The sequence below is a fragment of the Balaenoptera physalus genome, assembly GCF_965194825.1.
Source record: "Balaenoptera physalus genome assembly, chromosome: 16".
Classification (NCBI taxonomy): domain Eukaryota; kingdom Metazoa; phylum Chordata; class Mammalia; order Artiodactyla; family Balaenopteridae; genus Balaenoptera; species Balaenoptera physalus.
This window is the reverse complement of record NC_138898.1, coordinates 45453859-45477493: the sequence shown is the minus strand read 5'-3', so window position 1 is coordinate 45477493 and position 23635 is coordinate 45453859. Positions and strand designations below refer to the sequence as shown.

Here is a 23635-nt window from a genome sequence, read left to right as displayed (position 1 = left end):
CCACTGGTGAAAAGAATGCGGAAACCCATGCTCCTATACGCTACTGTGGGCATGTCAATTAGTACAATACGTAAGGAGCAATTTAGCCGTATGGATCCAATATTTAAAAGAAAAAAAGGGAAAGGACATATCCTTTACCATAGCAATTCCTCTTCTAGGCATTTTCCCCACGGATATACCTCCACATGTGCATAGAGACAGTCCTCGTAGCATTATTCATGACAGCAAACTTGTGGAACAAGGGACAGTGCTGGCTAACTGCTGCCTGAACAACCAGATCTCCCGGTTTGGTCTGTGTTGGGTGGCGGAGACGTTGAATAATATCCTCCGACCTGAGAAGGAACCTTGAGACTGAAAGATGAAGCAGCAGCTCTATAATGCCATTATGGAGTTTATTGTGGGTAACTTATACACAGGCAGATGGGTGGAGGGACGATCCAGAGGCATTCACAACTGCACTCCTTGCTGTCAAAGGGGTACAGGAAAACTTAAAGGGACCGAAGCTAAAAATAGAATCTGACTACTGGAGAGAAGCACATCCACACTGACGGGAACCAGAGGTTTTTAATCTGCTGGGGAGGAGGGTCTCGACCTTTAACCGTCTGCATCAGCAAAAGGCACTCTTCCAGTTTTCACATCAGATGGAGGCCAGGGTAAAAGTTGATGGGAGCTTAACTGGCTTGGGCTCATTACTTGTGAGTGGGCTAAAGTTCAGTCACCCAGAATAAGGAAGCGGTAGCACTGTGGGCCCAAGGTGGAGCTGACCAAACAGAGCCAGTGTTCACCAAACAACCTGATAAACGAGGCCAGAGTCCCACCAGGTGCTGGCAGTGATGACACGCTCGCTTTGCCCAGTCCTGGCCTAGTACTTTGTCCCTACATCCCACCTGTCAGCACCCACTCACTCTCAAGTGTCCATGACTCAACAACAAACTCAGGCCACGGGGAGGGGCGGGGAGGGGTTCAAGAACCACCAAGGTTCTCCGAGGGCCAGGCCTGGAAGGGGCGCACCCACACCCCATTGGCCAGACGCCGTCACGTGTGCACACCCACAGCAAAGGAAGCTGGAAGCCGGGCTGCCTTCTGGTGAGGAGAGGAGACTGACTGAGGGGACACGTGGGCTGCCCTGCCAGCAGGACCCTGAGTAAACGGGGCCGCATGGACGACTGACCCAGGCAGGAGCCGGCAACCTTGGCGGCCTCCGGGAAGAGACAAGAAAATGGGGGTCAGGAACAGGAGGGGCTTGGTGGCACTGCCTGTCCTGTTGTGGTGGCATTTTCTATCGTGCGTTACCTTAAGGGAAAAGAGGGACTTTAGGTGGGGGGGGGGGGGGCCCAAGGAAAACCAAAATTTCCACAGCTGGTCAAGGTCAAGGTTGTGAGGTTGCAGGGCTGACTCCTCGGCCAGGCACGACGAAGGCCCTCTCCGCCGTGCCGCGGGGGACCCTATAAGCGGGGCCAGGAGCGGAGGCCACACGGCCGAGACCCCGCTCCCCGTACAACACCGACCAGGCTCCAGGTTCCAGGCTCCAGGCTAGAGGGAACCGCCGGCGGACCCGGGCGGGAGGAGCCACGGCGCCTGTGCAGTGGGCCGCACCACCGCGCCTGCGCACTGGGCTGACGCGCGGTGCACGGGGGCGAAGCCCCGCCTCTAGATCCTCCTCCCGCAGCCCGGGGGTGGAGGCCTCGCTGAAGCCGGTGGGGCGGGAGCGCTGGGAAGCGATCTCCGTGGTCCGCGCACTCCCCGGGGACTGGCATCTCGCTCCGTGGGTGGGGCACAGGGCCCTGCAGGGTAAGCGGCGGGTTCCGCAGGGCCCGGGATATCTATGCACGTGGGCACCCCCGGGCACGGTGCGCTGCGCCCTGGAGAAGGGCCGGGGCGGAGCAGGGCCGGGGGCCTCCGGAGCGCAGACCCAGCGCCTGGCAACTCGCCGGTCTTAAGCGGCAGCGCCTGGAGGCGGCCTCAGGGTCACTGGCAGCCAGGACTCCGCTGACCAGTGAGGGGCGCGGTCGGTGTTTTGGCACCGAGTGGGCAAGACAGTCAGAGTCTCCACCCCCAGGGAGCCTGTAGCCCTGCTGTCTTCATTCATTCAGCCAGGGTCTGCTGACCCGCTCCCAGCTCTGTGCCGGGCGCAGGAGATCCAACAGGGGCAGGACAGGCAGGGGAGAAAAGCCCGTTTAAACCTACCAGGAGACTTAGTATTTGTTCATGTGCTTTAATTTTGTATAGGTTTTAAGCATGTGCGGCAGTCATTTGCACGCACGGCCGTTTTGGGTATTTTAACCTTGGGATAGAACTTGTATTTCGAGAGCCGAGCTGCCGTCCCCAGCTCCTGGAAAGCTAGTCGGGCGATGGGGCGGGCCCCGTCCGGACATCACTGCCACAGCCCCACACCGAGATTCTCCTCTCTGACCCCGCCTCCCCCTGACACAGGGAGGCACCCCCGCCCCAGGAGCCCACTGAGAGCAAGGTTAGCTCAGCCAAACCTCTGTTTGCCTTTGTGCACCTACATCCTGCCCCCACCTCCCAGCCTACTCCTCATTCCCTCCAGGCTTACCTTTCCTTACAGCTTTGTTCTAGACTCTCCTTTAAAGAACAAAACTCATCTAAAATTGTTTTCCTTGGTGATCCTCTGGGGAGGGCCACTGTGGTGTTAGTGGTGTCACAGAAATGTGATTTGCCCCTCCTTAGCTCTGGACAAGCACCTTACCCCATGGAATGAAACTGGCTTTTAGGCTTGGGCCTCAGGGCCATGGAGGTGATTGTGGGCCAGGCTGTTCCTGGCTCTGTGCCCCCTCAGAGTTATGTTCTGTTTGGCTTCTGTTTATGTCACCCTGAACTTGGTGTGTAACTTGAATGATTATGTGTATGTAATTTCACATGAGTGTTTTTTGGTCGTCTGAAGTAGTCTTATATGAATAGGGAAAGTGAAGTGATGAAGCACATTTGATTTGGAGACAGAAGCCAGAAACTCCTCTGCCTTGCTGCGTGCCAGCTGTGTGATCCCAGGCAAGTCCGTTTATAGACATTCCCGGGCCTTGGTCCTGTGTCCTGTTGTATGGAAGTAAGTCATCATATATCGTGTGGTATATAAGTGCCAGCCTGTGGGCCTCTGGTAACAGGATCTAGCATATTTAAAGGGGTATTTTTTAAATGGGTAGACAAATTTAATTAAGAGCAACCTTTGCCTCGAAATTTAATATACTACCTGTTAGTCTGATCATGTATGTTATGCTTCTTAGACTAACATAGGACATGATAAAATTTGACTATGTAAAAAGATTTTATAAAACGCTTTCAGAGTTGTAAGATGTTAGTATTGTTTTTGTGTCCTCACTAATCATCCTTGGAAATAGTAGCTTTAGAACTTTCTCAAGAAATACTTTTTTGTTAAATGATCACTTAGCAGTGGGAAACTTTGGATTACTATAACCTAACCAAAGGAGACCTCTGACAGGGCCTGTTGCTGGGTGAGAGCTGGCTGCCTGGGGATGGCTTCCTCAAGCGCCAACCCCAAACCTGTCATCTTTCACAAGGCTCAGTTCTGTTTCTGACTGATGTCCTGCTGTCATTTCAAACTTGACATGTAGAAAACCTGGTCACTGCTGTCTTCTGCCCCATCCCACATGGCCATCACATGGGTCCTGAAGCATCATCCATGCCTCTTGGTGAATTGCTACGTCATCAGCTCGCTTTCTTCACCAGCAAGTGATGGCTGAGCAGATGCTGGGCTCTGGCCTTGTGTCATGGGTGGGAGGTCAGGATGACTGGACTGGTCCCTGCTTCCAGAGAGGCACCATCTCACCAGAGGGAAGGGAGACACAAATGAACAACTCCACATGCAGCTTACTCAGGGAGTGAGAGTGGAGAGCACCAAGGAACACAAAGCCTCCCTCTGCAGGGTTCAGAGTGGCAGTGAGCATAGCATCTTGGGTAGGTTTTGCAGGGGTGTGGATAAAGGACCAAAGAAATAGGATGCTTAAAAAAAAAAAAAAAAAAAAAGGATATTTAAGGCTGTCCTAGATAAAGGCCTGTGTTCCAGACTGCTGTAGCAGTACAAGACAGGCTAAGTCCCTGCGCTTGGGGGCTGATGGCCTCGAGGGGACACAGACCTTCAGGAAGAAATCCCACAGACTCATGGTCATCACAGATAATGGTGGTGCTTGGTCAGGAGGGGGCAGGGAGTCACGGAGCACATAGTGGGTGGAGGTGGTCAGGGAAGGTGGGAATGACAGCTTGTCAGCCGAGGCTTAGGGATGAGGACCAGGTTGGCCCACCTGAGCAGGGGCAAGAGAGGTAGAGACTAAGCGCAGAGGCCGAAGGGGGCCAGGCCTGGGCAGGGGTATGACGTTATTCTGAGAGTAAAGTGAGGCCGGAGCTGGGGCTGGGGAGGGTGAGTCTTGGGGAGGGAGCTGCTGAGAGAGCCTTCCCTGAGGCCCCTTGTGCTCAGGGAGGGGTGCATTGTCTTGCCCCCCCCCCCGCCCCGTCCGAGCTTGGATGGTGGGCCTCTGGGCGGGCCTCTCCCCTGGCAGGGGCACAGGGCTGGCCCAAGGTTTGGACAGTGCTCCAGGAGCCGCGGGCATCCAGGTGTGGCTGTAGGGCTGGATTCCCCCCAAGGGCCACTGTTCCGTCTCTCCTACCCCCAGACAGCCTGGGGTTGGCGTGAGACCACCACAGGCTGCCCCCTGCGCTTCTAGGCCTGGCCCCCACTCCCCCTCCCCTGTGAGGGCCTTTACGCTGTCCTCCAGCCCTCCTCCCCCGCCACCATCAGTGTGTCCTGAGCACGGCCCATACACCCCCAGGGCTCTGGTCCACAGGCACTCGCCCTGCTTCCCACCCGGCACGTGCCTGTCTCCCTCCCCCCGGGGCGTCCACTCCACCTCCCACACTGACAGCCAGGGTGGACAGATGGTGGACGTCCCCAAGGGTAGGGGGAGCCCCGAGAACCAGGCGGCTCGCTTCTCGTCCTCTGAAGTCTCGGGTTCCCACCCGGTGCCTCCGCTGAGCAAGTGCCTCCATTTTGGGGTGCATTGAACCAAAACTAGGGGTGCTGAATTGATTTATTTTGCTCTGGGCTTTGAAAGCACATGGGCATTATTTCCTTCTCGGCAGGAACATGTATATGAATGACAAGAGGTATCTGTTGTGAAACTCCCAGGAGAATGAGCCGTTTCTCTGATCTGTCTGTGGCTCTGCAGTCCCCAAGGGACAGGATTTTAAACCTTTAAAAGTAAGTTACCACCGTGGGAGAAAAAGTGCGAGTGGAGAGAATGGACTGCATGTACATCTCTGTTACCTTGAAAGGTCTGGGGACACCATGCCCACGTGGCTTTTAAAATAGCGGCGAGTTTAGAGCCGTTTGCCTGGGCTAGCACCTAGAGGGGATCCTCGGGCTGTGGGGCTGTGGCCCAGGTCAGCACCTGCAGGACCGGCAGCCTTGGACAGGTTGTCTAGTCTCTACGAACCTCAGTTCTTCTTCTGCAAAATGGGGATCCCACCTTCCAGAATCATTCTGAGGATCAAATGAAACTTCTGACTCCACAGGAAAAATGCAGACCTGTGGAAAAAGTTCTGGTTGAAGGAATTTTTTGTCCCTGAGTGCAGGAATTTCTGACTCGCCCTAGAACCTCGCAGCCTAACGGGTTTTTCCTGCCTCTCCTCCAGTTCCACCAGCCACTGTGGCACAGTCCTCAGCAGACAAGGAAATGAGAAAAATACCAAACAATGGGAACCTGAGGATGACGAAGGTGGCGTACCCACTGGGGCTGTTCGTGTGCCTGTTCATCTACGTCGCCTATATCAAGTGGCACTGGGCCTCCGCCACCCAGGCCTTCCTCGGCATCCCCGAGGTGGCCACGGGGGCCCGGAGGGGCCAGCAGTCCCGCAGTCCCCCGGGGACGGCTGCCCGCGGGCCTGAGCTCTTCTACGGCATCATGTTCGACGCGGGGAGCACTGGCACCCGAGTGCACATCTTCCAGTTCAGCCGGCAGCCTGGAGGTACCGGGTAGTAAGCCCTGGCCGCGCTCCCCTGGCCTCGTCTCACAGCAAAGCATGGGCCCTCAGGGTGGGCTGCACCCCCGGCCTGGGACTCCCCGGGGAGCCTGTCGACAGTGCCATTTCCCGGGAGTCCCAGATGTCCTCATTCGCACTGGCATCTGGTGACCACCTAAGGGCAGCTGAGATCCCAGAGGGCGTTGGGGTGGCCTGCCCCCTCCCAGCATCCCGGGCAGGTTGGGTGGCTAGGACCATGACTTAGGCCAGAGGTCAAATGGGGTGAGTTTAAGGAAGGAAGTAGCCCCAGGTTCAGACCAGTGGGAGCTGGGAGTCCAGGAAAGTCAGGTACATGAGCAAAGACCCGGAGCCCAGGCCAACACGGAACTGCCCAGTGGGACCAGGCAACAAGGGGTGACAGATGGCAGTGGCCTCAGTGAGAGTAAAGCTGGGACCAGAGCCTGCGGGCCTTTCTTCCCGGTGGGGGGCTGGGGAGGAGTGAGAGTGGAGTTTGGGCATCTTCACCAGTGGGCTTCTCCCGTGGGGAGACCCCCAGCGCTGCCCAGTCCCCCCTCCACCCCTTGTGGGTCGGTGCTCACAGCTGGGGTCCCTCCCCTCTGCTTCAGCGCTGACCCTTCTGGGCGTTTAACTGAACTGCTGGCTCCGGATGCCTTCAGTAGGTCTCTTCAAACCTCTCATGGCACGTTTATCTACTTTTCACCTGCTTTATTTTTAAACTTGTTATAATAGTTAGATATTTATACGCTGGACTTAACCGACCTCCAAAATTGGTTTTGAAGCTAAGTTTAAGGCAACGTGTGTTGGCATGTAATCCTTCAGTAGCCATGTACCGGCGTGTTTTCTTTGGAGAGACCTCCTTACAGAAAGTTTGTTGCTGATTTTTTCTCCTTGGTCTTTGTGTCTGCATTCGGACAGCACCCCTTGGCCTCGGTGTGCCTGGGAATACTCTCCCTTGCTGTAAGCACATGAGTCCAGGCCCCTAAAAATCTAAAACACTCAATTTTTAAAAAGAAGACTGAAATATTCTTTTTTTAAAAAAAAAAAAAAGAATTAAATATTCTTTAGAATGTATAATGTGTCCTATCTAGAATTAAGAAAATGATTTTCACATTTGCAGTTTGGAATCATTTGCCCTGCTCCTCTGTTGGGTTTTTTGTTTGTTTGTTTTTTTGTTTGTTTGTTTCTTTGGCCACGCTGCTGCATGCAGGATCTTAATTTCCAACCAGGAATCGAACCATGCCCCCTGCAGTGGAAGCACAGAGTCCTAACCGCGGGACCACCAGGGAATTCCCTGCTTCTCTATTTGTTGAATCAGCAAGAATTAACTATGTTAAAATTTAACATTTTAAATGGGTAGTTTTGGGTATGTAAATTATACCTCAATAAAGTTGATTTTTTTTTTTAAATAGGAAAAGTTCTGGCCAAAACATTAAGTATAATATTCATCGTGTAGCCAAACTAAAGAGGCAGAGTTTCGATGAGAAACAATGAAGGTCTGTTTTCAGAAGTCTGCCTTGAAAGTGTGGCTCATCATAGTTGTATAGGTTCATGTATTTGTGTTTGTATTCACACTTGTACTTTTTTTAAAACATGATTTTCCTTTAGAAACTCCCACCTTGACCCATGAAACCTTCAAAGCACTGAAGCCAGGTCTTTCTGCTTATGCTGACGACGTTGATAAGGTAATGGTGTTCTCTCATCTCTCTTTGCTCATCAAATTTGCCTCCTGTCTATTTGTTAAGGTGACTCTCTTTCTCTCAGATGCAGAGCCGTCCTCCCAGAGCAGCGTCTCTGCTGTGCTTACCTGGGACATTTCACTGCGTAGGACAGTCTATGGAGGACACTGGTACCCACAGGAGGTCCCACCACCACCCCACATACACTACATGCCACACCAGCCACACTGCACATATATACACATACACACCACATGCACAACCACACCACATACACACACACCACACCACATACATAGCACACACAAATACACCACATACATCACACACATATACACACACACACACAGCCACACGTATATACACAGCCACGCCACATACACACCACACCACACATGCACAGCACACACATACATATACACCACACACACACACCACATATATCCCCCAGCTGGCCCGCATGCCACCCAGAAGTCACGGTGTGATTTAAAAGCACAAACGCTGCAACTTAGAAAAAGCATTATTTGAAAGTTTAACTTTTTTTTGTTTTGGTTTCTCTGATTGAAGTTGACAAATGTTCACTAAAAAAATTAAAGTCAAAAAAATGTATTATGCAAAATCCACAAAACCAAATAAGTGTAAAAGAAATTTAGCTGAACTGTCAAGTGGTGACTTTGGTAAGTTGGTGGCGTTTACACTTCTGAGCTGCACGAACACAGGGCACCTGCGTTCCCAGGGGGCTCCCGAAAGCAGCCCCCCTCATGCAGCTGTCAGTTCCTTTGGTCCCAGCACGTCTTAAATCAGAAGCTGACGTGGCATTCTTGCCACAGATGCATCCTGATACCAGACAGTGAAGTCACGGCCTTGGTTTCTTGTAGCTTGGTTAAGAAACAAATTGAAAACAGAAATCAAAATGAGTGACTCTAGAGGTTAAACCTGATTAAATGATATATCTTGGAATAAACTCATGGGGCTTTTTATTTATTTATTTTTATAAATTTATTTATCTATCTATTTATTTATTTATTTATTTTTGGCTGCGTTGGGTCTTCATTGCTGCACGTACGCTTTCTCTAGTTGCAGAGGGAGGGAGCTACTCTTTGTTGCGGTGCGTGGCCTTCTCATTGCGGTGGCTTCTGGTTGCAGAGCACGGGCTCTAGGCACACGGGCTTCAGTAGTTGTGATGCGTGGGCTCAGTAGTTGTGGCGCACGGGCTCTAGAGCACAGGCTCAGTAGTTGTGGCTCCACAGCATGTGGGATCCTCCCAGACCAGGGCTTGAACCCGTGGCCCCTGCCTTGGCAGGCGGATTCCCAACCACTGCGCCCCCAGGGAAGCCCCTCATGGGGCTTTTTAAATCTTACTTGTTCAAGCAGGCAGCACACATTCACGTGGGGTGACTTGTACAGCTTCCCAGCGGACAGCGAACCCCTCCCACTTCCTCCAGGAGGACAGTGTCCCTGGTTTCTCGCTGTCCTTCTGTGTTCTCGTCCCCTCTATTTACACGCACAGTGGAGCACGTTCACACTGTATGCGCTTCGCTCCCGGGGCTGAGCAGTGTGCCTTGGAGATCGTGCCCCGTCAGGAAGTAGAGTGCTCTGTCCTGCCGTGCATGTGCACATTGCACTTGGAGAGCCAGCCCCTCCAGAGGGTCTGTAGGTGACCTCCCACCCTTCGCTCCTCACAGTTTGGGAAAGGCTGCTCTGTGTCACCTTATGCACACTTCGTTCCCCTCACATGCGAGGGCGTTGCCTGGGTGAACTCTTGGGGGGTTTCCGAGTGAGAGGCACGCGTGTCCCCCACAGACATTGCTAAACTCCCCCCAGCATCGTACCCTCCACACGCCCGGCGAGGCTTCACGCAGTCGTCCCCCGCGCTGCCCAGCCCGCCCCCCACGGGCCCTGGTCCAGCATGGAGAGCTCAGCATTCCGGCGGGTGACGTGATTCCTCGGTGTAGCACTTCACGGGTTTTAGTGCCGTGAGGGACCCCAGAATTCACTCATGGTGTCCAGGGGCGTCGCAGCTCGTCCGAGGCTGCCCGGGGCTGGTGGCGGGGCCGGCGGGGTGCCGGCTGCCAGGCGCGTAGAACCCTGGCCCGCTCCGCTGCCGAGGGTCCGCCCCACGCTCCTGCCTGCACCTCTTGAGTCTCTGTTTCTGCTGATTTGGAAAATTAGAAAAAATATATTTATAAATGAATAAAACCAAAAGGGTGGGGAGCACCTGTGACCCTGCACGCTGAGCGCAAACCCTGCTCTACCCACCATGTTCACAGAGCACCCCAGGAATTCAGGAGTTACTGGACATTGCTAAACAGGACATACCCTTTGACTTCTGGAAGGCCACCCCCTTGGTCCTCAAGGCCACAGCTGGTTTACGTCTGCTACCAGGAGAAAAGGCTCAGAAGTTACTGCGAAAGGTGAGCTCATCCAGTTACCCCGGGGCGGGTGACTTGTGATAACTGAAAACATGGAACATCAGCCCACGTCCACGCAGGCAGACAGGCCACGGAGAAGCTCCCCAAGGAGGGGGAACATGTCGAAATGTTAGCAGTGTCGCCTTCGGTGGAGGGGTTGTGGATGAATGATGCTTTCTTTCTCAGGATGTTTAAAGCTATTCATGTTTTCTAGAATGAATCTGTTTTATAAAAAGAACAAGTTCATGTTAAAAATATATTGTGCTTTTGAAGGGCTTCCTTCCATCCAAGAACTTGCCGAGTGTCTAAGGCCGTGGGACCTGAATTCTTGACATTTCGGCTCAAGCCAGTCGTCCTCGTGGGAAGTGGCGGGCTCCGCTCTTGGTCTGATGCTCAGCTGTGACTGCTGAGGAGGCCCCTTCGTGTCTGCCCGAGCCCTGCACCTCCCCGCAGGCGGCTCTGGAGCCTGTCTTTGGCATGTGCTTGCAGGGTTCTTACCATCAGGGATCAGGGAAAGTGTTCTCAGCAAAGTAGTCCTCCTCCTCCGCACTGTTTCTGAACCTGTTAGCTGCTAAATGACAGATTGTTGCAGGTTTGTCAAGGTCCCTTATAAAAACTACTGAATACCTTCACATGCTCAAGTTGGACTGTGAGACTGAAGTTTCTATGTATCAATAATTGCTAAAAAAAAAAAAAAATGGAGAAGAAAACAAAGCCAAACGCAGTTGCTCACTGCTTTCGCTTTCCCCGTGCCAGGTCGTCTCCCAGGAACGTGCCCACCAGGCCACGTGGCGGCCCAGGGCTGGGATCCGCCTTGTGGGGCTTCCCACCCCTCTTGCCTGTCCTAAAGCAGGGCAATGATTGGGACTGTGAGTTTACATTCTAAACGATAAAGGCTTGTCTCTCTTTACATTTAGGTGAAAGAAGTGTTTGAGGCGTCGCCATTCCTCGTAGGGGACGACTGTGTTTCCATCATGAACGGGACGGACGAAGGTAGTCACCAGAAGCGCCATGTGCCATAAGGCTGCCCCTCGAGGCGGGCTGCACGCAGGGCTGCTGTCAGCATTGTGCTGGGAACCTTCCCTGGTTGGAGGCACAGACACCAAAGTGCCGGTCCCACCCCAGTCCGCAGTCTGACCGTCTCAGAGCACTGTATTCTTGGGGCCAGTGGTAGAGACAGATTCTCCTCGTGACTGGCTCCAAGCCTGGCATAGATCACGTTTCTGAAAACAAATCATCTTTTCTGTTTTATTTTTTAATTAATTAATTAATTAATTAATTTGGCTGTGTTGGGTCTTCTTTGCTGCGCGTGGGCTTTCTCTAGTTGCGGTGAGCGGGGGCTACTCTTCGTTGCGGTGCGTGGGCTTCTCACTGCGGTGGCTTCTCTTGTTGTGGAGCATGGGCTCTAGGCGCACAGGCTTCAGTAGTTGTGGTGTGCGGGCTCAGTCGTTGTGGCACACGGGCTCAGTAGTTGTGGCTCATGGGCTCTATAGTGCAGGCTCAGTAGTTGTGGCGCACGGGCTTAGTTGCTCCATGGCATGTGGGATCTTCCCGGACCAGGGCTCAAACCCATGTCCCCTGCATTGGCAGGTGGATTCTTAACCACTGCGCCACCAGGGAAGTCCCATCTTTTCTATTTTAAGAACATTTAGAGAGAATCCCCAGTTGCTGATGTGTTAGAACGTTGCTGTTGCATTAATTCTAAGAGAGAGTCACTTCATAAGGTTCCTTACCAGCCCCTGACTTTAAACGTGACCTTAAGAGTTTTTTTGGGTGGAGGGAAAGGGAACATTTGTTTCTCATCCCACCTCTTCCAAAAAGAGGCAACTGATAAAGAGTGTGACCAAGAGATGTGACAGTTTGGCTGAGCGCTCTGATTTTTAGTGTGGTGTCTTCTAGAGCAGTCTGCCAGAAGCAGCTGGATGGTTCTATGAGTGATGCCCGTTTCTGTAGCTGATCTGGAGGCTGAGAGTAGTGAGGAAGTGGTCTCCTTGCGCTCCTGAAATCGGAAAGCTGTCATGAGTCCCCATTACTGTTTACAGCCTCTCAGGTGATTCAGATGCTGTTTGTGACCCTCTCTTGCAGGTGTTTCCGCGTGGATCACCGTGAACTTCCTAACAGGTGGGTTCCCTTCATCATAAAGCCAGCAGTTCACAGACACAGGTCTTTAGAGCAGGGGCCTCATTTCCACACTAAAATAACCCCTTCGGGTTGCTGACCCGAAGTAGGGTGTTGGGATGGGTGGGGCAGGCACCGAGCTTGCAGATGCAAATGCTGGAGATGCAGGGGGTCCTTCTCCAAAGGCTCAGCTCTGCCTCTGCTCCCACGGCAGCGTCCCCTGGCCACCGTCCTCGTTCCTGAGAGAAGCCCCGAGTCACACTAGTCAATATTGAACGTGATGCGAATGCTGATCACCTTATAATTGAAATCTTGCTGTAGGTAGAACAGGGAACAGGTGTCAAGGAGTCATTTTTCTTAGATTACTCTCAGGATGTGGATTTTTGTCCCTTTGTTGTAATTATGGACAAGACCAGTGTGTCTGACACATGGATGAGAAAGAAGGAAGTTTCCTGTAGGAGTTGCCGCCCGGGGATGGGGAGCCATGTCAGGTGACAGATCAGGAGACCAGGCCCCAGGAGCACAGGTTGTCCTTCGTTCAGATGAAAGCCACCACCGGGGCAGCTGTCCTTCACGCCCCCCAAACACACATGGACATTTTCAAGTGGCCACAGCTTCTGTCTGTCTTGTTCTTCTTTCCACGGAAGGGCCTGGCTTCTAACCTCCCCTTTTCTGCTGTTCTGTCTGTTTACTAACGGGCATTGCTGTGTGGATTTCACTCCCGGTGCTACAGGCAGTCTGAAGACCGCCGGGAGGAGCAACGTGGGCATGCTGGACCTGGGCGGAGGGTCCACCCAGATCACCTTCCTCCCGAGATTCGAGGTAACCCGCTGCCGCCCCCAAGGCCACCTGCCCCATGGGGGAACCTCAGCCCCAAGGGAGGTCTGTGCACTCAGCCTCTCTCCTGAGGGTCAGATCACCTGCAGTGAATGCTTCTTAGTTTGATTTTAACTCTGCCTGGAAAAAAAAAAATAGAAATCTGGTCTTCAGCGGGGTGATAAACTAGATACTACCTGGAGACCTTGGGGCAGAGGGTGTGGGGTGGGTTTTTCCCCACCCCCGCAAGGGCTTCCAGGGAGGGGCCGGAGTCTGACTCAGATGAGACAGAGCTGCAGGCCTTTTCAGGGTGGATGTTCTAAGGCAGGGGTCCCCAGCCCCCAGGCTGCGGACTGGTAGGAACCGGGCTGCACAGCAGGAGGTGAGCGGCGGGCAGCAAGCGAAGCTTCATCTGAGGCTCCCCATCGCTCGCATTACCGCCAGAACCAGAGCTCGCATTACCGCCTGAACCATTCCCCTGTCCGTGGAAAACTTGTCTTCCATGAAACCAGTCCCTGGTGCCAACAAGGTTGGGGACCGCTGTTCTAAGGGACATGAAAACGCTTCCAGTTGGGACTGCGTGCTGTTTTTAAAAAGTACCTTCCTCATCTGCCACTTTTTAAATTATTACTATTATTTTTAGTTTTAATGGAAGAGCCTTGGGACTTCCCTGGCGGTCCAGTGGTTAAGACTCTGTGCTTCCAGTGCAAGGGGCATGGATTCGATCCCTGGTTGGGGAACTAAGATCCCGCATGCCGCGTGGCATGGCCAAAAAAATAAATAAATAAAAAGAAAACTTAGCATTAATGGAATAGCCTTAAATTTACGCATAACTCTTCTGGTTGGGCCGTATTTCCCAGAATGGGTAAATGTTACTCACAGGGAGGAAAGACACGGGACTTCCCTGGTGGTCCAGTGGTTAAGACTCCACGCTTCTACTGGAACGGGTGTGGGTTCAGTCCCTGTTCGGGGAACTAGGATCCCACATGCCTCTTGATGCAGCCAAAAAAAAAGAGGAAAGACGAAGTGTTTCACTGCTTGCTCCAAGCTGTTTCACAGCATGTGATTTGATGAAAGGCTAATTTAATTGAATACATCTGTGCATATCCCTGTTCTTTCAAATGAATTGAGGGAGTGGGGGACAATTTTCTAGAAAGGCCAGCAGGAAAGGTGCTTTAACCCTTGTGTTCTTCCCCAGGGCACCCTTCAGACCTCCCCGCCCGGCTTCCTCACGTCCCTCCAGATGTTTAATAGAACCTACAGGCTCTACTCCTACAGGTTTGTTTTCAGGACTGAGGGTGGAGAGGTCCACCGTCCAGGCATGTGGCTCAGCTTAGCACTGCAGGCCTCCCCCAGCCTCCGCCTCCCGCCTGGGGAGTGACCAGGGTGCCGGGCCATAGACTCAGTCCCAAAATCCCTGCTGTGGACCCCCCTGCAGCCTCTTCCTCCTCCCTCCTCCCTCCCTCCTCCCTCCCGCCCTCCTTCTTTCTTCCTCTTCTTCCTCCTCCTCTTCCTTCTCCCTCTTTTTTTAATTCACCTGTAGTAAGATTACATTTCTTCTTTTGTACTTATTCTCTTCTGCCTTGGAAGAGGTTTATGGGAAAGTGGGGAAGAGTCCATAGATGGTGCAGGAATTTTCTGGGCCGTCTTTTTTGCCACGTGGCGCTTTTAATAGGTTCTTTCTGTGAGGCTCGTCCACACCATAAAGGTGGGGACCTGTCTGTCGCCCTCGCCGGTGTCCACAGCTCCTGGAGGAGCTCCCACCAAGTAAGAGCCTTCGCTTGTTGTGCTGAGGAGCTGGATGTCCTGAACCCCACTGAGGGAGCTCCTGGAAGAAGCAGGAAGCTGCTGCCTTGCCCCTAGTTTCCTCCTTCCCCCCACATTTTGGATCCAGGCTGGTGAACGTGCTGCAGGTGGAGTTGAGGGCGGCCTCCGCTCACCTGGGTTCTCTCTCCGCAGCTACCTGGGGCTCGGCCTGATGTCAGCGCGGCTGGCGGTTCTAGGCGGCGAGGAGGGAAAGCCTGGTGAGTGGGGTACAGTGTTCAGAGCCTTCCCGGCCAACACGACTCGGGAGCCCCAGAGGGCGCCCCCGCCACCCCGAGACCTTGTTGGTGGGCCCCTGAAGACCTTCTCAGTTACTTTTAAAGAAAGATGCTAGTGAAGCGGTTTCTGAATCACTGAGTTGCAGGGGGTTCTTAGGAACCCAAGGAACTGGATGTGATCAGAGTTGGCTTGTTGGTAAGGATTTACCACGGGGCACATGGGAGGGGCTCCAAGGGGTGCTTCAGGGGAGGTTCTGGCTCCTGAGAACGTCCCCTGTGTTCTTCTGCTCTCGAGGGGACTTGGAACGGGCTCTGCCTTCCTCCAGACATGGCATTTGGGGACGAAGCCTGTGTCTGTTCCCAGGCCCTCTCTGTGCCATCCTGCCCTGACATGCTTGGCTTGGGACAAGCCAGGCGTTGCTGGCGGGCGCTCGAGCCCCTGGGACGTTCAGGGGACCACATGCCCGAGGCGAGTGGGGGCCCTGCTCTGAGGCTGCCTCGGCCTGTCCCCCCGAAGGCCTCGGTCAGACGTGAGCAAGCCCACACGTGTTCTCGGCCACGCACACCCCTGGCCCAACACTTCCGCTGCCTCTTCCAGGGCCTGGCCGTGCTGACAGAGCGGGAATGTTCCGCTGGAATTGTTTTCCACGCACATCCTGCTTCAGCTCCTTTATTTCGAATCCTGTTGTTTAACCTCATAACAGTGGCCCCTTTGTTGCAAACCAAAAACGCATCCACGTCTCAGAAACACCCACGACCACACTCTGGGCCAGAAAACACCTGTTAGCCAGTGGAGGATGGCAGGCACCCACTTGCCCGTCTGTGCCGGCCTCAGGGTCCTGTCCCTCCTGCACCCCGACCCGGCAGAGCGGTGGGGAGCCGTGTGTCTTCCTGTGGGGCTGTGACAGCCGTCAGAAGGGGTGCAGACCCCTCGCTGCCCCAGGGAGGCGTCTCCTGCCGTGTGAGCCGTTGTCACTCAGCAGACCACCCACTGCCCTGAGTAGCTGCAAACAGCAGTCGTCTTATCTCAGGATTGCACAGGCATCCACTCGGCGGTCCCTCTGCTGGGGTCCCCGGGGTCCTGTGAGGTGGCATTTGGGACGCATGTCTGGCCTCTACCCCGCAGAGCAGCCTGCACTTCTCCCTGGCGGGTCAGAGGAAGGAAAGCCTCCTGAGGTCCCACGGCCTTGTGTCCTGCACGTTCCGCTGGTGCAGGCGGGCCCAGGCCAGGATCGGGGGTGGGGGGACAGGGACCCACTCGGCAGGATGCCAGCAGGCGTGTCCCCGAGGGTTGGCGTCCTGGGGCCCTGGAGGCTGCCCCCACGGGGAGCCGCTGGGGTCGTCATGAGCGTCGCCTGGACCCCCGAAGCCCCTCTGTGGCCGTGAGCTGGGAGTGGCTCTGCTGGGGCTTCTGCTTCCCGAAGCTGACTCAGGACGCTTCCGCAAGTCCATCCCGCGGCAAAAAGGAAGCGTGTTCCCTTGACCCTCCGAGGCCCTCGGCGCTGACCTGAGACACTCAGTGCTGCCGACCTCCCCTCAGCGGGTCCCGTCTCAGCTCCAGGCGTGCCCTCACCCCATCACAGTCAGTGCTCTTCATCTGCCTCTGTCTCTTTCTGTTTCAGCTGAGGATGGAGCAGAGTTGGTCAGCCCTTGTTTGTCTCCCGGTTTCAGAGGAGAGTGGGAGCACGCTGAAGTAACGTACAGGGTTTCGGGACAGGAGGCAGGTACGGCACGTTTATCCTCCGTGGGTGGCTCGTGAGGGTCGACGGCAGCCCCTTCCCTCCGGACACCTCAGAGAAGCAGGGGGACCGTCCAGCCTCCTTCTCAGACAAGTGTGTACTTGCCCGCAAGCCGGACACGGTTCTGGAACCCCCGGCTCCTGCAGGGTCCCTGCACGGGGCTCCCTTGTCTGCCGCTCCTCCAGGGACCCCATTTCCCAGCAAGCCTCCAGTGAGGGAGGGTCTGGACGTCCCTCGGCTTCGAGCGGACAGCCAGGCGCGGCCGTGGGCCTGGCAGCTCTGCGGGAAATGGCTTCTCCTCCCACACCCGCCGCCTGTGCTCCGGCGAGGGCGGGAGAGGCCACAGAGCCCCAGGCCTGTCTCCCCCACAGGGTCCCGTGGCTCTGTGCTCTTTGAGTTTCTTCTGAAAGAGATGCTGAAACACTGTGTCCAGGCTGGGTATGTGGGCGTGAGGTTTGCCTCTGGTGACAGGGCTGTTGCTACTCACGGCACTTCTGACGCCAAACGTGTGGGGTTTTTCCCACAGCGGCCAGTTCTCTGGCAGCAGCAGGGTGTCCTGCGACTCACTTCGTTCCGACACTGACTTCCGGAGTCAGTGCAGCCCTCATCAGATGAGCCCCCCCCGACCTTTGCAAGTGCTGGGCCCCCCGTTCTTCTGACCGACCGGCCACAAATCAGGGGTTCCCACGGCCTCCTCCTCAAATTCGATAATTTGCTGGAAGCACTCACAGAACTCAGGGAACATGTTCCTATCGCTGGTTTCTTATCAAGGACACAGCTGAGCAGCAGTGAAATGGGAGAGAGGCACAAGGCAGGCGTGTGGGGAGGGCACCCGGAGCCCCCCTCTTCCCGGGAGCGCCCTTCCCCAGAAGCACCCCCTCCCCCCTGGAACACCCTCCCCCCAGGAGCAGCACCTCCACGTGTCTCCAACCCGGAAGCTCTCTGAGCCCCGTCGTGTAGGGTTTTTACGAGGCTCATGGCAGAGGGACTGATTAACTCAGTGGCTGCTGGTGACTGACTTAATCCCCAGCCCCCTGCCCACTCCCTCGGGGGCGGGGCTGAAAGTTTCAGCCCTCTAATCACCAGCTCCCATCCTGAAGCTGTTGAGGGACCCACCAGGAGTCACCTCATTAGCACAACCCAGGAGGATTGAAAGGGGCTTATTATGAATCACAAGACGCCTCTCTCACTCTCACCAGTCAGGGTCTCACGAGGCTTTACAATCTCTGTGCCAGGAACCCAGGGTGGAGAACAAATGCATGTTCCTTACTATCCAGTGATAAACGGAAGGGGGCTGGGAGTGCCAGGTGGGGGATTGCGGTCTAAAGATGACCAGGGAAGGCCTCATGGGGCGATACCTGAGACAAGACGTGAAGAAATGGGAAGTGAGCTCCAAGCCGAGGGAGCAGCACATGCAAAGGGCCAGAGGCGGCTGCTGTGTTTAAGGAGCATGGAAGAGGTGGTGTGACGGGTCAGACGAGGGAGAGTGCAGGGAGATGAGGTCCCAAGTGCAAGGGTGCAGCTCCCAGGGCCCTGGGAGAGCTAAATGGAGCTGCCGTCAGACGTGGAGCAGGGCTGGGGCAAGATCAGAACTGGGCCCAGGTGTGGGCTGTGGGCCGTCCATGTCCACTGACTCAGTCTTGTGTTGTCGCTATCCTTCTGAGCAAGGAGTCAGCGACCAGCCCTGTGAGCTTGGCAAGCTGCCTGCAGGCCCCAGCTTCCTCATCTGTGACAGGAGGGAGGTGCAGGCCCCACCCAGGCGGCTGGTGAGATGGGGTGGGACAGTGCACACTCGGGCTCAGCACAGGGCTGGCAGGGTGAGTGTGGGGTGGGCCCACTGGGCTGCGTCACGGCAGCTGCAGGCGCCCAGCTGGAGGCGCGTGACCTTCAGGGTCGGGCCGCACTCTCTCCGGCCACCTTTTGTGCTCGCAGTTTCTCCCCTTGAGCTGGCCGCGGCACACGGCCCCTGAAAAGTTGCTGGTGAGCGCCCCCAGGTCGCAGTCACCCTGAGCTGTGTGGTCAGGCGCCCAGAGCCCACTGACCGCTGAGTCTGCTCTCCCTTCGCCCCAGCGGGGAGCCTCTACCAGCTGTGTGCCCGCCGAGTGTCCGAGATCCTCCGAAACAAAGTGCACAGGACAGAGGAAGTGAAGGACGTCGATTTTTATGCCTTTTCCTACTATTATGACCTTGCTGCAAATGTGGGCCTCATAGGTAAGGGTGGGGCTCGGTTGGGCTGTGCAGGGACTTGGGTGTGGGTCCCTGGGCGGAGGGCCCGTCAGTCACATCAGGGTGATAGAAATAGAGGGAGGGCGGGGGACGTGTCACTGAGTAGAGAGTAATAGGCCCCCTTTTTATAAATAAGTCAGTTCTCTGAGCCGCTCGGTGCAGGAAGGCTTCCTCGCTGTCGGTTTAGTCTCCTTTCACCTGTGTGATTCTCAAACCGTCAGCCGCTGGCACCCAGGCCAGCAGGAGGGCTCAGCCCACCCCTCAGATCGCCCTCAGGAGCCTGGGGGTATCACCCTGACCCCTCCCCAGCCCGCGGTGCCGTCAGGACAGAAGACGGTATCGTGAGTCTGGGACCGGTGCTGGTCAGACCAACTGGAAACCCTCGAGAGGGTTGTGAGGTCACATCAGTGGGTCGTGACCGGACATGTCTTTTGATGAAATAGATTGAGGATATTAGAACGTGTTGCCCGTGGCAAGGGTGAGAACGTGAATGTCCACAGAAAGCCGCCCTGGAGAGACCGAAGCCGTCAGCTTCCGGCTCCCTGGGGCCTGCTGGGCTACACTGTCGGGCCCAGTGTGGACGGCAGCCACACTGCCGGTCCAGGCAGAAGGTGACCTCTCACCCCTCACCTAGGCCCAGGCCCCTCCCTCTGGGGCACCCCAGCAGCTGCCCCTCGGCCGCCTGGTCTGCGGGCTCCCCGTAGCTGGAGCCAAGGCACCCTCGTCTGCACGCTGCTGCCCAGACGTGCGGCCGCCCGCATCTGACCCCCCACCCCCAGGGTACCCCAGGCGCAGGCCCGGGGGCCTCAGTGCCGTCTCGGCTCCACGGCGCTGGTGCAGACTGGGTGCCCCGTCTCCTCCACAGATGCAGAGAAGGGAGGCAGCCTCGTGGTCGGAGACTTCGAGACTGCGGCCAAGTACGGTGAGTGGCCTGGAGGCAGGACGCTGGCCCGGGCGTGAGGCAGGCGCCGGCCCCAGAGCTCCCGGTCGGCCCCTGACTGTCGACCGGACGAGGCTTCGGGGGCGTGAGAGTGTGTAGGGCCCGCTGAGCTAGCCCAGAGCACAGGCCCACCGCGTCCTGGGTGGCCCGGGTGGTGGAGATGGGGTTTTTAGTCCCAGGGCTGTGAGGAACAGACCCCCTTGATTTCACTTTTTCTGACTCTTTCTCTGTGACTCGGGTGACCTCAACTCCCAAAAGTGTCCCAGCAGATTCACAATTGCCAGGGGCCCCTGCACCGCAGAGTCCAGTGTGGGGGACGGAGAGCTGTCCCCCGGGGTGTGGCCGGTGGCTGCCACTCCCCTCGCTCCTCCATGGCCGGGTGTACGGGCTGCTTGTAGATTCTGCTCTTTGGTTGCCTTTCCCAGTTGCGGGTCAAAGGGGTTAAACTCTGTATGTTTCTCCATAGAAACACCTTCTCTCCCTCCCCTGAAAAAAGGCTTTTTTAAAATCGTGCTCGTCACCTCTGGGTTTGTCTCCCAGACACCAGCCAGAAAAGGTTCCGAGCAGAGGCTGTGGGTTGGTTTGTCGTCCCCGTCGTGAACAGGGGTGGGGTGTTCTGTGCCAGCCTGGTGATTCCAGTCCCCAGAAGGCCCAGGTCCACGCCGAGGAGAGGTGTCCGGGGTCACAGTGCAGAGATGGGGCCTGGAGGCGGGCAGTGGGCACTGGGTTGGCCTCAAGTCCCTGCCTGTGCTGTGCTCTGACCAGCAGTGAGGCCCCGGGTGGCACAGGGCCTGGCGGGGTGGGTGCCCCAGGTGGGTGGAGTCCGGCTGCCCCCGTTCCCCCACCCAGGAGCCCTTTCCCCACCAGTGTGCCGGACGGCGGAGACCCAGCCGCCACGCAGCCCCTTCCTGTGCCTGGATCTCACCTACGTCAGCTCGCTGCTCCAAGGGCTCGGCTTCCCGGGGGACAAAGTGCTGAAGGTGGGGACTCCCCCGGTGCCCCCAGCCCCCGCCCGTCGCGAGCACATGCCCGCCTTTCACACGCACATGCTCCCTTCCACCCCCCACCCCTTGTCTTTTCAAGTTGACCCGGAAGATTGACAACGTGGAGACCAGCTGGGCTCTGGGGGCCACTTTTCATTACATCGACTCCCTGAGCCGACAGAAGAGCCCCACCTTGTAGCAGCCCAGCTGCCGGCCGTCCCCGTAGAAGCACTGTCTCTGCGAGAACAGGCCCCTTTGGGACCCCCAGTGTGCGGGGAGGGGGTCACGGCACAGGCTGAGACCCTCCTCCCCGTGACCTCACAGACCGGCCCCTGGACGTGCTGGAACACGGCCCAGGCCTTGGCTCCCGGTGGGCAGTGACCAGACAGGGTAAAGGGCACAGGCCGAGGCCAGGGTGGCACAGCCGCTGTCCCCACCGTCCCATCGCAGGGCTGGGGCAGCTGTGGCACACGTCCTGTGACGGGAGTCCTGCTTTGTCCCACTGCCCCCAGCGGGAGCCCCCTGGGCTGGCGGGCCAGGCATCTCCTGCGTGGGTGTGGACTGTGACGTCATCCAGAAGCCGCTTCCTTGGGTCCTCGGGTGGCTCAGGGTTAGCTGGCGGGTTGGCGCTGAGACTGGAAAGAGGGGCTGGAGGAAATGCCTCTTTGTGGCCCGTGTGCCCTGGCTTCTCGAAGCGGTCTAAACGTGAGCGTGAGCTGCTGTGAGATATCTGTGTCTGTGAGTGAGTGATGTCTGTGTGGTGCTGAGTGCTCGTGTAGCAGCTGTGTTCTGAGCCCAGTGGATGTATCGCTGCCCTGAGCCATTTGCAGCCAAGCGGTGTCGGTGTCAGTCGGGCCGAAGCCCCAGATGCGCCCTCTCACGGCCCGTCCCCGCAGGCTCGCAGGATGCTGGCTGAGCTGTGCACAGGATGCTACGTGTCCCAGGCCCGCAGCCGTTCCTGTGGCATATGCACAGTTCACGGAATAAGCTGAACCTCATGGGTTCCACTTGAAATAAAGGGTTTTCCAGGGTTTCTGCTCCTTTGATTCGTCTCGGTGAGCGCCAGCCGTGTCCCTCCACCCCAGGTGTTGGGCACCTGAGGTCCCTGTTCACCAGAGTTTAAACAAAAACCTGCCCAAGTGGGTGACATGTGATGGCAGGATTAAATCCTGTCGGTACATCCTGGGGAGACAACAGCAGAAGGACACACAGAAGCCCCCGTCGGGCCCTCCTGGCGTCCCCTGTCTGGGACTGGCCCTGTGGAGGCCCAGGCTGTTCCGGGGTCTGGCAGGGCAGAGCCCCCTCGACTGTGACTCGCGGCACTGCCGGGTGAGGATCCGGGCTCATCACCTCCGGCGGCCGTGGGGTCTGGAGCGAGCGCCGAGCTCCAGGTTGCAGTGTGTTCAGCAAGGATCTGGCTTTAATCCAGGACAGTCGGAAGGGGGTCACGGGCCGGACAAAGACTGGACAGACCCCTCCCAGGGCTGCAGCGGGTCCAGAGTGACGTGACTGCTGAATAAGCCCATGTGTTAGGCCTGTGGGGACGGAGCCCTGACCCCCGAGTGGGCAGGGCCAGGAGAGGGATGCAGGTGTACAACCTGAGAAGCGCTGAGCCTGCAGGACAGCCACACGGGGAGTCCCCACCCCCTCCTGGGTGTCCTGACCCAGTCTGGGTCGGGGCGTCGCCACAACCCCAACTCTAGAGGGCTGGAGGGAGGCCACCAGGATGCAAACACTGGAAACTGGAGCCAGCTGTCCTCTGCCCGGTGGTTTGCCTGAAGTGTCAGTACTGGGGTAGGGGGCAGAGGTCTGCATGCGACACAGCAGGAAAAGACAGAGCAGGAAGATGCTTCCCCCAGACAGAAAGCCACGTCAGCACTAAAGCTCCAGGCTCTACTTGACAAGGACATGAAAACCAGCTCCCCTCCACCCAGTACCCCTGCCTTGGTGGGCCTCCCAGCCCCTTCCTTCCATGATACCTAACAGTTTAGATACTTAATGGACTCCGGAGGCAAGGAATCAAAAATGCATGAAGGCAGAAGTGAAAATTGATTTGGTCTGTTTATAGGTTGGTGATCTCACATCTGAAAAAATAAACAACTGGACGTTTCCCAAGAGATTCCCAAATAAGTCATGGAATGTTTTTGAGCTGAGCAGAATATGCAAGTCATTCACTGAGTGTCTTTGTGATAATGAAGTAGGCTCTTGTTTTTTAAAAATAGCCACACGTGCACATCCCAACACGTTGTGAGTGATGCACACGCGTGGGCAAGAGGCTCCCACCCACGTGCCCAGACCGTGTGTCCCGCACCCCACCTTCCCGCCCTCACTCAGAACAGCTGCCCCGTCTGGATGACAACCCCGTGGTGTCCAGCTGTTTGCACTCCCACCCCCGTGTGCGTGAGCTGGCCTGACATTGCGGACCCAACTGCAGGAACGTGCTTTATTTTGTCTTAGGGTGCTTCTTAGAAGGGTATTTTAATAAGGAATTTAAAATCTAAATTAAATTGCAGCTTAAGCTGAAAGATGGTGGAGAGGCTTGGATCAACATAAATTAGCAAATAATGGAATTAAACTGATTTTTACTCCCTAATATGTAATGTACCCTCTCGATACTCAGAATAGTTCAACGTACTTCCCCTTTGTCTTCACGGGTTTAAGTATCTTGAGAA

The 23635-nt window shown here is 56.0% G+C and overlaps 1 protein-coding gene across 11 annotated transcripts; it reads left to right on the top strand.

Annotated features, from left to right (window-relative positions):
• The first annotated feature begins 1087 nt into the window (after window positions 1-1087).
• On the top strand, window positions 1088-21993 carry ENTPD6 (ectonucleoside triphosphate diphosphohydrolase 6). Of its 11 annotated transcripts, XM_082429764.1 has the most exons (17): window positions 1641-1791; window positions 2230-2470; window positions 2923-3064; window positions 5113-5230; window positions 5665-5997; window positions 7618-7694; window positions 9959-10102; window positions 11017-11092; window positions 12185-12220; window positions 12951-13039; window positions 14232-14311; window positions 14993-15057; window positions 16698-16799; window positions 18885-19025; window positions 19906-19962; window positions 20848-20960; window positions 21064-21993. In XM_082429764.1, the coding sequence occupies exons 5-17, from the start codon at window positions 5706-5708 to the stop codon at window positions 21160-21162; spliced, it is 1371 nt and encodes a 456-aa protein (XP_082285890.1). In that variant the 5' UTR covers window positions 1641-1791; window positions 2230-2470; window positions 2923-3064; window positions 5113-5230; window positions 5665-5705; the 3' UTR covers window positions 21163-21993. The 11 variants fall into 11 exon arrangements, with proteins under 11 accessions (XP_082285891.1, XP_082285886.1, XP_082285893.1 ...); XM_082429765.1 differs by lacking the exons at window positions 1641-1791; window positions 2230-2470 and adding an exon at window positions 1088-1225; XM_082429762.1 differs by lacking the exon at window positions 2230-2470 and having other exon boundaries at window positions 2923-3009.
• The last annotated feature ends 1642 nt before the right edge of the window (window positions 21994-23635 follow it).

Bases quoted from the DNA above. Each gene is read 5' to 3' on its own strand.
- ENTPD6 (XM_082429765.1), top strand. From the start codon at position 5,706: ATGAGAAAAATACCAAACAATGGGAACCTGAGGATGACGAAGGTGGCG. The intron at 12,221-12,950 runs GTGGGTTCCCTT...CCGGTGCTACAG, and splicing joins CACCGTGAACTTCCTAACAG to GCAGTCTGAAGACCGCCGGG. The intron at 19,963-20,847 runs GTGAGTGGCCTG...TTTCCCCACCAG, and splicing joins CGAGACTGCGGCCAAGTACG to TGTGCCGGACGGCGGAGACC.